The 12,513-nt window shown below is 52.8% G+C and overlaps 5 protein-coding genes across 5 annotated transcripts; 2 read left to right on the top strand and 3 right to left on the bottom strand.

Moving 5' to 3' along the window:
* Positions 1-717: 717 nt before the first annotated feature.
* Positions 718-1,548, top strand: LTR84_011164 (uncharacterized protein; the record flags this gene model as incomplete). Its single annotated transcript, XM_064854697.1, has 1 exon — positions 718-1,548. One exon carries the CDS (start codon positions 718-720, stop codon positions 1,546-1,548), a length of 831 nt encoding a protein of 276 aa, XP_064709423.1.
* A 175-nt stretch (positions 1,549-1,723) lies between these two features.
* Positions 1,724-2,644, bottom strand: LTR84_011165 (uncharacterized protein; the record flags this gene model as incomplete). Its single annotated transcript, XM_064854698.1, has 1 exon — positions 1,724-2,644. One exon carries the CDS (start codon positions 2,642-2,644, stop codon positions 1,724-1,726), a length of 921 nt encoding a protein of 306 aa, XP_064709424.1.
* Positions 2,645-3,440: 796 nt separating this feature from the next.
* LTR84_011166 (uncharacterized protein) lies at positions 3,441-4,499 on the bottom strand (the record flags this gene model as incomplete). The annotated part of the gene is made up of 1 exon (XM_064854699.1): positions 3,441-4,499. One exon carries the CDS (start codon positions 4,497-4,499, stop codon positions 3,441-3,443), a length of 1,059 nt encoding a protein of 352 aa, XP_064709425.1.
* A 1,820-nt stretch (positions 4,500-6,319) lies between these two features.
* On the bottom strand, positions 6,320-8,174 carry LTR84_011167 (uncharacterized protein; the record flags this gene model as incomplete). Its single annotated transcript, XM_064854700.1, has 3 exons — positions 6,320-6,526; positions 6,620-6,772; positions 6,864-8,174. 3 exons carry the CDS (start codon positions 8,172-8,174, stop codon positions 6,320-6,322), a joined length of 1,671 nt encoding a protein of 556 aa, XP_064709426.1.
* Positions 8,175-8,595: 421 nt separating this feature from the next.
* LTR84_011168 (uncharacterized protein) lies at positions 8,596-12,408 on the top strand (the record flags this gene model as incomplete). Its single annotated transcript, XM_064854701.1, has 1 exon — positions 8,596-12,408. One exon carries the CDS (start codon positions 8,596-8,598, stop codon positions 12,406-12,408), a length of 3,813 nt encoding a protein of 1,270 aa, XP_064709427.1.
* Positions 12,409-12,513: the final 105 nt, after the last annotated feature.

A 12,513-nucleotide genomic window follows, 5' to 3' on the forward strand; every position in this document is an offset into this window, starting at 1 on the left:
AGCGTAGATAGGCGTATACGAAGTCAGCCTGACCTCTCATTCTGGACCCTGCGTTGCATCCCTGAATAATCACATGCCATTGACTTGCCTGTGTCACTTGATCAAATGCACGTCATCCTCAAACGGCTTCCAAGCTACCTATCCATCGTACTCGGGTTTGGCAAACAACCATATTCAGGAACACTTGGGCCTGCTATTCTTGTCAGGCCTTTGACAAGCAGACAACGCCAATATCAACAGCCTCCGCCGCTGTCCTTGGCCAGTGGTTGGCATTTGTGGAGCGTGCATTTAGCAGCATTGGAAGCGGTCTTGAAGGCTCCGGTTCTTATGTGCGAGGTAGAGCCTTCAGGAAAATCAGCCAGGATTGCTTAAGCGTACAGTCACCGGTTTGCTCCCCCTTGCCCAAAAGTTTGTTTGCTTCTCGCAATTCTCGCTTTTTAAACGGCTGAAGCGGCACGCATGGTGGCACTGCAACTCCTGTTGGCTAAACCCTGCTATGCGGCGTAGTTGGGACATCGAAGGCATCAAATCTCAGAACCTGCAGTCAGACTGAGCCCAATGGAACTTAGAGACTGATTCTTACACTGTTCACTGTTACTTGGAGGTAGACTCCTGCAGCTATTCGATATCACTTACCAACACACATGCCTGCTTACAGTGTATCCTGGCCTTACTGAATTCAATTACTCACTCACATCAATAAACTCCATTACCGCAATGTCGAAGAATTCGCTGCTTCAAGCAGAAGGCCCGTATTCGGATCCAGCACCTAGCTATGAGGAATCTGTCCGCTCAACCACATGGACTTCTCAGAACTCACACTCCCGGCCAACAGGAGAGAAATCACTATCAAGCATCCCGTCATCAGTCCCCTCAATGATTCGACAAGAACGCACCAGACGAATCCAAAACCTGATAGTCACAGAGATTCTTCCTTGCTTCTCTTCACATCTCACCAATTCCGTGAACAATCTCACAATTGTCATCGTCCCGTCTAATTCTTTACCTGACACATGCCATAAGCTCAATGCTGCAAGCCTGGTAACCCCTTCCTTCCAGAGTCTTTCAACGACGGGTGCGGTAATCGCCTTGTCCGGGGAGGACAACCAAGCGAACTTCTGGACTCAACATTCTGTGATGCAAGAACTCAATCTTCTTCTGCACCGCGAACTCACAGGGAAATTCCCGGAGCGTGATCCCTTGAGCGAAAGACATGAACACAGGCCTGAATCACAGTACGGCTTGAAACCACAAGCAAGTCCCTCAATGCCTGAAAGACCACAAAAGAAGTCCTGGCTCAAGCGTGCGTTGCCACAATTGCCGCAGCTACCAGGACCAGAACATGATCCGACTGGTGAGACTGGAAAGTGGAATCTTGGTTGGAGAAGTCCGTTGCCTGAGAATTTGACCGCCCAAGTGTTGAATCCGGACGAAATTGCTGTTCACACCAAACTTCAGGAAGCCAGCCTCAGAACAGAATCCGAGATGGGCCTGTTGGAGACCACGACAGCAAAATGCATATGGATAAAGATTGAAGTCGGCATCTGAGAGGTTATCACTACACGTTCTAGGTCAGCTGGATGGGAGCCCTGGGTCAATGTCAGACTACGTTTGAGAACATGCCAAGTTGAAAAGAAAGAGGTCAAATTCCTGTACTGCCAATACTTTTCTGCAGCCCCAATCAGGCGAATCCAGAATAAAAGCAAGCTGTCTTGCCACTCAATCAAGGCACAAAAACAGTCCTGTCTCTCTTCGCTGCCCATGCAGCCTCAGCATCCTCAAGCTTCCGTTGCTTCAGATCCATATCTGGCAGTTTGGACACTGCCTCTAAAAGCAGAGGTAGCTCTTTGCCGAACTGAGGGAAAGACCACGCCCCTGGACCTGAGCCTCGTAAGGTGATGTTCTTCTCCCGTAGAATCGCTCCTGGCAAGGCAATGTCTTGCGATGCCAATGTTCCTATTTGCACAAATTGAGTTGGAACAGATGATTTGAGAGCTTGAAGCAAGGCGAGAATGTTGGGTCCATAAAGATAATCCAGTATGACATCGACATCGCCCAAGGAAGAGTAGTCGGTCTCTGCCGGGTTGTCTTTGAGAACGATTCTTTCATCGAGGTCAATGGCGGCCAATTCTTTCTGGTTTCGGGCAATGCCAATGACACGCGCTGCACCTAAGCTCCGGGCAAAATGAACAGCGACCTTGCCAGAGATGGCGGTTACACCAACAATGACGACGGTGAAGCCTGATCGAAGACCTTCAGTTCGTGTCTTGAGTGCCATCCACGAACTCATGCCGGGATTCAACAACCCGGCGACTTGAACCGGGTCAGCCCCAGAGGGAATTGGGGTGGTTACGGCTTTCGGTACGGTGATGCTCTCAGCGAATGCGCCTCCCGTTTGAATGCTGTTGAAATAGAGAGTTCGGCCGTCAGGTGTGATCCCTACGCCATCGGCACCGGGGACGTATGGGAGGGTTGCTGTCTTGGTTGTGTAGTGCGTGCCGGTGACTTGGCCCCGGACAAGTTGATGAAGACCAGCGGCTAGAACTTTGAGCGTTACTTGTTCTGACGACGGAGCAGGTGGTGATGGATGATCAGCTGTGAATGTGACTGGTGCACCCCAGTTTGCGATCGTGATTGCCTTCATGATTTCAATCTAGGAACTTGAAGTCGCGCTCGAAGAATGGTCGGTAGGCTGGAAGCTGTAGTGGCTTTGATCCTGCCACACCATGGATTCAGGGCCCTTATATATCGTTGAAAACCACAAGTCCTTTCGAATGCTAAGCCCAAGTTGCATTGGGTTTAGCTCCATGTTTTACTCATGTGAACTCGGCCGGGAGATGGATTCGATAGGCTGAATACGCCTCAAACCACCTGAACGGGACAGTCGGCTGCACGTGTTACTGGCCGGACTTGACGCATCGACGGGTGTCTTTGTCATCGGCATTATTCCACTTACATGAAACTCTTCGGACCAACTAGTTGAGTTTGTTGGATTTCTCTGACTACGATCTCCAATGCTTACGATGCTCTGAGTTCTGATGCTGAGACAGATCATCAACCTTGTACTACTCTCGTTCCGCTGTTTGAATACCTAGCTACTTACGTATTTTCTTAAGTGCCCCCTGCCACTGGAAAGGCGCCCTGAAGGAAGGGGTTTGCTGCCTAAGCTCCCCATTGCCACCCAAGCGATTTCGGATTCCCCCCTCCCCTCAAACTACGTCATCCAAAGTCCCAACCAACACGGATATCACGACACGAGAAGGTCAAGCGGTAAACCCACCCAAAGAGTACGTACTTTACTAAACGTATCTGCTATTGTTCTCTATACTACAGTGCAAAATCAAGCTGGACTTGAGCCACTTATCATGGGTGTATCGAATTTGGACACCTCACAGACTCCCAGTCTTCGGCTAGCAGATTTTGCTATGAGCATAGCCAGCCTATTTACTGGCCACACCGAATGGCCCAAGAAGACCAAAATCAATCCTGAGGGACTCGACCATAACCATAGCATGGGACTTTATGTATACGTCTACCGCAGCTAGCCGTCCTAACCATTGCGATTGCGTTTTATTCGCACACCATTCCGCAGTAACATCCGCGACATAATGGTCGAACATCGCCCACGAATTTCCCGGATTAGCCTCTGCTATTGCTGCGAGGGCAGTTTGTGCAGACAATGGGTTCGATGCACTCGGTGGCTCTGCACTCAGGCGTATCGCCTCAGCACAGTTGTTGTAAAGGTCTGTCACGTATGCCCTTTGGATAATAACATCCTCCCTGGTCCCGGCTCGATTGAGATGGCCTCCCAAGTAGTGGTCGAAGTCGTATTCCAACAGCTGGTCATGTGCCTTGATGTATCCAGGAATATTCTGCGACTCTCCCAGGTTTTCAAACGGAACCCAGCCAGGATAAACAATGTCAACGAGCATCAAGACCTTCTGCAACGGTGCATAGATGAACAGATTGCCGGGTTGGTGGTTCGGACCCTTGTACGCTAGTTCTAAGGTTTGATTGCACACCTCCAATTTGTAGTGATCCGCAAACGTCACATTGGGAGCAGGTCTTGCAGGATCATTGACTTGAGCTAATTCACTGGCAGTCTCAAAGTGGGCGATGGTCGTGACGTTGGGTCCCGTTACAAGACTGGCAGCCCCGATGTGGTCGGCGTGTGCATGACTATACACGAAGTGCGAGATCGGTAGATCAGTGACTGATTGTACACCTTTCAGGATATTGTGGCCAATGGTTGGTGGGGCATCGACAACGATAACGCTTTCGTTTGCCACTAAGAAAAGTACTTGATAAAGTCCATCGGTAAGTAGATATGCGCCTTGGCCGAATGATTCAACCCGGAAACCAGTAGTGTTTGATACTGCTGGTCCAGCCGCGCTCGCTGGGATCGGGGCGTATGTTTCCACTGACGGATGCTGGCAAGTATCGTCCGCGAGGACGCGGGACACTAAAGTCAGAGGCACCAACAAGAGAGATAGCAACATGTTGTGAAAAGAATATCGGCTTGCTTCTGCTCACGTATGCGGAGACTTCAGTTCGAGGGCAATGAAATGAGGGAAAATTTGATTCACTCGATAGGTCCCTTGGCTTTTCAGATATTCAGAAGATAGAATGTTTGAGGCTGACAATTGCCGAAGTAAAGTGGCCTTTGGGACTTTATATCCTTCAATTGAAGTACAGTCATACTTTTCCGCATTCTCACATCTTGTCCGCTGGCGCAAGTAACTCATTGCTGGCTGTTCACCAGCGCTTCACTCCTCTACACGAGCGGTTCCACTCCCTACTCGATTGATCATCAAAGTTTCTGATTCCCGGAGCATTAGCCACGCGCGGGTCACTTGAGCAGAGATATATGACAAATCTAATCGATAGTCGCACGAAATCGTTCCATGGCGCCCAAATATCATGCGTGGACGTTCTAGTCTATGGAACCAACTGAAGCAGATTACCAAAGCCGTGAAGACGCCAAGACAGTGAGGTGCGCCTCAAACTAGGCTTCATGGGGAAATCACGGCGAGAAGGGCCGATTTTGGTTAGCTCGTGACGAGCGGTTCAGCCTCGTGGACCAGGCTAAAGGAACAGGGGGTCCATAATTCGAATGCTTCATCTGAGGGCTTAGAGAATGCACAATTTCATGCCGGGTCTTATCCTGGTTCCTTCTACGAAGAGATGCTGAATATCTGCTGTTGTAGGGTGTCGGAATCCTCGATCATGTGGGATATTATGAGTCTAGTTAGGTCGCTTTGTCTCAATAGGATCCGCTATGGCTCAACATGTAATTCTAGTTGTTTTGCAGCACTTTCAAGGGAATCAAAAAGTTTTCGACGTGTCAACAGCTCCACAAATTCATCATAACAGCATATAATATATTGCCCACTGTAGAACACATCCGTGCGTGCATGGTAAGATCTGCGAATCATCCTCGGTTTCCACAAATGCGGAACTTCTTTGCGCCTACATCTCTTCTGCGTCATGACGACCATCAATCGGACGACGTGTAGGGTGGTCTAGAATTTTCGTATCTAGTAATATGAGCTTGTGAGGAATAGAAGTAATTGTCTCGGGGGCTTCTCATATGATGAGCAGATTCGCACATTCTAAGAAATGTTGTGCTCCAGGATCATGTATATGCTAGGAGATGCTTGGTTCATCTCGCGGCCAGACCACACAAAATAATGATAGTTCTGTGGCGGAGTATTCCATAGTTGAGTGGCCGCAAAGGGGTCAACTAAGTATCTTCGTAGTCGACATGATCGCAAAAGCTAGAGCCGAAACGGGCCACATATTGCTGAGTCGGGCTGGCATTATCCAGCGCAGCATACCGCGTGTCGCACAGCTCAGAGGCGTCCGTGACGTGTTTCTCAATCCGTTCGAGGTTCGGGTTGACAACTCTTTCTTTCTAGTGGCGATGAAACGAAGCGAAACATAGACCTATGTGACGCCCAAAGTAGATGTGATGAATGCTTCAAGTGGGCTGTCACAAAGTCGCGCAACTAGGGTAATGCCGAAGGTATTTAGCGCCCTGCCTGTGTCTGTGGGTGCAGCGGAGCGACTTAAAACTCCACTCGTAGTCATTTCCAGTCTTTTGTTAGCCTGGCACAAGTAATCCAGATGTGCTCATGTTCAGAATTGCTGACCTATTGGTGATGTGGAGCCATTACCAGGGATATGTTACGCTCGACGGGCCACCCTGCCCTTCCCACCTTGCCACCCTACCAGTCGAGGTTTATTGTTAGCTGCGCTTCGCCATGTTCACAGGACGACCACCAAACGAAGCCAATTCGCACCATAGCTGTTCCTCCACCTACGCATCCTTGATGCCCGCGCTCCTCCTAGCCTGGTCCGCAGCTAGCCTATTCTTTCGTGACCGGATCCACGCATATGCACCCACAACGCCCATAGTGATGATGGTCAACGGCGCAGTGACGGTCCAGTAGATCCAGAAATGGCGCTTCATCACGTCGGCCATATTGCCTTCGTTCCAGTTGAAAAGCGGCATACCGAAGAACGTCTATTGCTTTTGGTCAGTGCTAGTGCGGATGATGATGGAGTAGGGCGTTGAAAAGGGGCAGTATTGGGTGCAAAGGATCATAATGGAACTTACCGCAACGAACGTCGCTGGTAAGAAGAGGGTTGTTAGGAAGGCAATGATTTTCATGGCGGAGCTGTCGCGTTTGCTTGCTTCAGCCAGCTGTCTCGAGTCTTCGGCAATGCCCCGGTTGAGCGTGTTGTCGTCCTGAGCGATGAGGTTAAAGAGCTGTTTTCGCGTGACAAAAGCTGTTAGCAGCATGCCCTCTGAGAAGATAACCGAGCCTATCCGACGATTCGGGAGGCGTTTCGACACTTACCACGTTCTGCTGGACTTGGATACGCCGGGCGAGGGCTCCAAAGAGCTGGATGTGCTTCAGATTGCTCATCAGCAGCTCCGCGCGATGCTTCAGGCAGTCGCTGTTTCCCACTTCCTTCAAGTGCCGCACCCTCATTGCATTGCCACAGTACTCCTGCATCTGTGCCATCTCACGCAGAGTGAACTCGGCGCCCGCGATACTGCAGGATATCGCCACTTCCATGAAGGCGAATCGACAGCTGATAACGCCCAAGATCTGCGACAAGCCATGATAATCCAAGTCGCTGGCATCCATGGCTGCCCACATCTTGACCCAGTAGCGCGAGATCATCCTCCCGCCGAGCCGGACAGGACTCTCTTCGTCTTCCACGGAACCTATTGCGCTCATGGAATCCACATTATCCGACAACGATGACGGCGCCACCGGCACAGTCTTCTCATGACGACTGCCCCAATGCACTGCTACATCATCCTCGGCGTCCGAGCACGCAAGCTCGCTCCCCTCATCCTGGACCTCCCAATCGCCGAACCTCGTCTTTCGCTCGACACGCGCGAGTAATGCATGGATATGGTGGAGCTCGCTCATCAAATCGACCGCCGTGCACTCGCTCAGATACGTCGGGACGAACAGTGGGTGCGCAAATGTGGGGAACTGACTCACCAGATCACTGGTGACCTTGCGCAGGGAGATGCGAGGGCCAAGAAGAAGATAGCCCAGCGTGGTGTTGGTGTTTGCCGACCATTGGAGGATGGCGGAGATGGTACCGTTGTTGTTGGACCGGTGGTAGATGAAGACGGGACGGCGGTTGGCGACCACGAACTTCCCACAAGCCCCCGCGCTACAGGCTGCCAGGTATGAATGATCCTCAGGCAGACCGAGGGCGTCATGGATGGCTCGGAGCGATGTGCTGTCGAATGGCTTGACTACCGAAATCTGCTGTCGGTAGCAGAGCAAGCGTAACGAGGCTACCGGTGGCTTTCCTTTGAAGGACTCTAGCGGCGGCTTTGTTAGCCACGCTTTGATCTCTCCTGGTTTGATCGCTGCGTTTTGCGTCCGTGCCGGTTGGCTGCCTTCATATACAAAACACTCGACCTGTTGCACCCTTGGCGTACTAGCATTATCATCGACCTGAATTCGACGAGCCACTTTCGTGGTCGGTGGCGGCGCGTTGTGCAGAGATCTTGGTCGTACGACAGCCGCCGGGCCATCATCTGGCTGCCGGACTGCCTGGAGTTTGACATTCGTCGACAGGCCCGCTTTCTTGCGGCGTGGAGGCGACGACGACGACGATGAATCAGGCCTCAAGTCCATTGTTGAGATGCTTCGTGTACAGTGAGAGAAACGCCAATCGCTTGTTCAAAGAGCACGCGCTGAGATTAGATGATGCAGTGAAGCAGAGGCTGGGTTTCTCTTCAGGCCTGGTTTCCTATTTGCCAAGCTAAAACGTGCACAGCCATGCTATGAACGCCGCTGGATCAGGCCAGACCTCGTGTTGTATGGCGCCGCCATTCTAAATGCCAACTCAGATTGGTCGCCTGCACCGTAGCCTGGCTGGTGGCTGCATCAAGCTGAAGCCAAGACTGAAACGAACACAGCGTCGCCAAGGTTCCCAGAGACCTGGGAAGGCTGGCTCGCGAGCAGTCAACAATAGACAAATCGCCCGTCCTGTAAAGATAATCAGGAACGTCCTTCCTGGGACAGGCTGAACCTCTAGAAGATGCTATAGATCGCGATGGTCCGACCAAGTTCGCTTCGCTCCAGCAGCGACGAATCTTTCGCGTCTGGCAACCGAAGATCTACGGGACTGTTCCGCGCGGCTACAGGCGAGAAGCCGTCCTCGATCAACGGCGGCAGCCTGTCGCCTACTACCGCTGCCAAGCTGACAGCCGACTTTGGTGCGCTGCTCGCCAGCACCTCGCCTCCGCTCAGCCCTCGCTTACGCGCCGCCGATACAACAGGCGTTTTGCTCCAACATGCAGCTCGGGTGGGCGACGTGCGGATGCTGGTGGTTTTGTTGGATGTGGTCGGATATCATCCAGATGTTTATCCGAACATCGATGAGGTCACCGCGGAAGAAGCGCAGCAGCGAACGCCGCTGTCATGGGCAGCTGGCGAGGGCCACGGGGCGATAGTGTCTCTGTTGTTGGAATGTAGTGCAGATCTGGAGCGCAAGGATGATAGGGGTATGACAGCACTACACTGGGCCGCTGCTAGAGGCCATCGCGAGGTGGTGGAAGGAATTCTGGCATGGTATCGCGACCGAAGGCAGCTCGGGCAGAGCAAGGGCAGTGTCACTAGTCACAGTGGAAATATCGAGGAGACGCCAGCATCGACAAGGAACGCCGAGGAATGGACGGATGGGAGCGGGCACACCCCACTTGCATGGGCAGCTAGTGCGGGCCATACTGAGGTGGTCAACCTTTTTCTGGGCGCGGATGCCGAAGAAGATGGCTTGGGTTTCGCTCTGATGGATGTGGATGATATACACGGCCGCAATCCACTCTCTTGGGCCGCTGGCAACGGGCACTATGGGACAGTGAAGGCACTTCTGGATGCTTTGTGGGAACGTGAGAACGTTACACGAGTCCAAGGGCGGCGAACTCACTCTTCTAGAGTGCGTAACAGACTAAACCGGCGTTGGAGGAAGGGACGGAATGCGGAGTCCAGCGATTCGACTTCTGAGACAGAACAGACTCAGATTCACCACAGACATGCTGACCGCCAGGGGTGGACACCACTGACTTGGGCGGCATTCGGTGGCCATGCGGGCATTGTATGGATGCTCTTGCAGGATGGTGCGGACGCCAACACAGAGGACAGGGACGGCCGCACACCACTGTGGTGGGCGGCCTCCGAAGGGCAGGAGGAAACTGTCCGAGCCTTGCTAGAACATAAAAGCGTGGACCGAGAGCACGAAGACAAAGATGGAGTAACGGCGGTGGCTCAGGCCATATATCACGAACACGCTACAGTGGCGGAGATGCTACAGAAAAATGAGGATGCTTCGGCAATATCAGCGGTAGGTGCTCCCGAATTCCTGCTATGGTGGGCGATCAAAGAAGGATATACGGCAATTGTAGCGAGTGTGCTCCAGGGCGGTGCGGACCCGGACATTCTGGTTGACGGCGAATGGCTGCCGCTACTCTGGGCAGCAGCGAACGGTGACGAGGCTCTGATCAAGCTCCTCTTGACCCATGGTGCGAAGACAGATGCGACTGCGGACACTGTGGTGAACTCCCATGTGGGTTCCGACCAGTCCCGGACCGCCCTGTCCTGGGCTGCCGGAAACGGCCATATTGGTGCGGTACAAATCCTTATCGACAGTGGAGCAAAGCTGGACTGGATGCCGATCAGCAACTTGCTGAAGTCACCCCTTGCGCATGCAGCGGAGAATGGTCACACAGAAGTGGTGAGCCTACTTCTGAGGTCCGGAACAGATCCACAGATATCAGATCCGTTTTCAAAAAAGAGCTCTAGTCGCAAAGACTGGTCGCTACGGAAGACACCCATCGGATTAGCCTTTGACAATGGCCATTTGGGGATTGTCATGCAGCTGATAGATAGTTGTCTCAAGGGGTTGGAGTCAGAAGTCGCCAAGGTACCCAGCCGCTCAGAATACACTGAAGAAGTTGTCTTATCCTGGGCAGCAAGGTTGGGCCATCTGACAGCCGTCAAGCAGCTGTTGTCCAAGCCAGGGGTGGCTATGGCCATGCACGACCCGAGGTATGATGGGAGTCGACTGCCTCTTTGTGATGCTTCCGAGGCTGGTCACGATGCTATTGTGACCTTGTTGCTCGAGAAGGGAGCGAAGGTTGATATCCCGGACTACGACCATTGCACTCCGCTTTGGCTTGCCTCTGCCAATGGTCATAGCACCGTCGTGTTGCAACTAATTGCCAGTGGAGCAAGTCTCGATACCGTCGACCCAAGCGAACACAATACTCCCCTCCACAAGGCGGCCGCTGGGGGCCATCAGGCTACTGTGTCTGTCCTCATAGATCACGGTGCAGACATTTTCGTCTACAATAACTCAAATCTGACTCCGCTATCATACGCGGCGGAGCATGGAGATGTGTCAATCGTGAATTTGCTCCTGGGGGTGGGCGCAGATCCCAATGGAGGGCCTCGTGCGAACGGAGAAACCCCTCTTGCTCGGGCAGCAGCCAAGGGCAATGTTGCTGCTGTGACCACGCTACTAGCCCAAGGTGCTATAGTTAATTTGCCATTCGGCGAGTCGCCGCTGTCTCGCGCTGCCGCTGGCGGTCACGCCGCAGTCGTGGATCTGTTACTTTCGCAGCCTTACGCAGCCGACCCGAACGCACAGCCTTCTTCCCCTCTTTCCTCTGGGAAGACTACTCGCCGACCTCTCCTGGCCGCAGCTGATAGTGGAAATGCCTACATTACTTGTCGCTTGCTGGAATTTGGAGCAGAAGTCGATGCTCAAAACGAGACAGGCGAAGATTCGGCGCTGTGTCATGCTGCAGTCTACGGCCACGAAGAGGTGGTCAGACTGCTTCTTGACCATGGCGCAGTCATTGAACCACAGAAACCCACCAAGAAGAACAGGCCGATTGTCCTGGCCTCGAAAGGAGGGTCGGTGGGGACTGTCAAGCTGTTGCTTGAGAGAGGGGCTGGATTCAGACCGACTCAGCCGAAGGATTCATCCTCAGTGCAGGTAAGGGGGTCGGCGATGGAGCAGGCAGAGGGGCTGAGGATTCCTTTGGAGGTGGCTGCAAAAGACGGCCATCATGAAGTAGTAGCTTTACTACTAGACCGCATCTTGGAGCTAACAGAGGAATGCCCAGCAGAATCTAAAACCAAGGACGGCAATGTAAAGTTGAGGCCGGAGATCGTCAAAAGCTTGGACTGGGCAAAATGGCACAGGCTTTGGACCGAGAAGGGAAAAGAGGATACTGTGCGAGTCATGCTTGCATCTGGCGCGGATCCCAATGCCACAGATAGCAGGGGCCGCACGCCTCTCTTCCAGACCGAGAACGTCGATATCGCACGGCTTCTCCTGGAAGCAGGAGCGTTGCCTGATCTCGCTCGCGACCATGAAAATGATACGGCTTTGTCAAAGGCCGCCCAGGCCGGAGCCAGCAACATGGTCAAGCTCCTTCTCGAATACAAAGCAGACATCGAGGCAAAGGACGTGAACGGCCAGACGCCACTGTCACTAGCGGCACGTTTTGGGAACCTGGAGATGGTCAAACTGCTGCTCGACCACGGCGCCAACCTCGAGACGAAGGATCTTGAGGGTCTCACGCCCCTGTCTTGGGCCGGCTGGACCCGGAATGAAGAGACTGTCGCATATCTCTTGGAAAGACACGCGGATCCAGATGCATTCATCGGTGGTGATCCGTCCTATACAGACCTTCGCTTGCGGATGACGACTCCTCTAAGGCTAGCATCGCGCGACAGCTCGGATTCGGTGGCTGGAGGGTTGAATGATCATTACTGGCGCTTAATACACGAGCGTCCGCAATCCAGTGGGCCTTTCCCCACTGACGAGGAATATCGAAGCCCGGAATGCTGCGATGTGTAAATACGCGCTGGGCAGACACGAACATCACGGACCCCTGCGATAGTTTTGAAAAGTAGAAATGCCATCACTTGATTTTTGCAACGAATAGGAGCTAAGGACACGTGC

Source organism: Exophiala bonariae (assembly GCF_035927105.1).
Source record: "Exophiala bonariae strain CCFEE 5792 chromosome Unknown scaffold_5, whole genome shotgun sequence".
Classification (NCBI taxonomy): domain Eukaryota; kingdom Fungi; phylum Ascomycota; class Eurotiomycetes; order Chaetothyriales; family Herpotrichiellaceae; genus Exophiala; species Exophiala bonariae.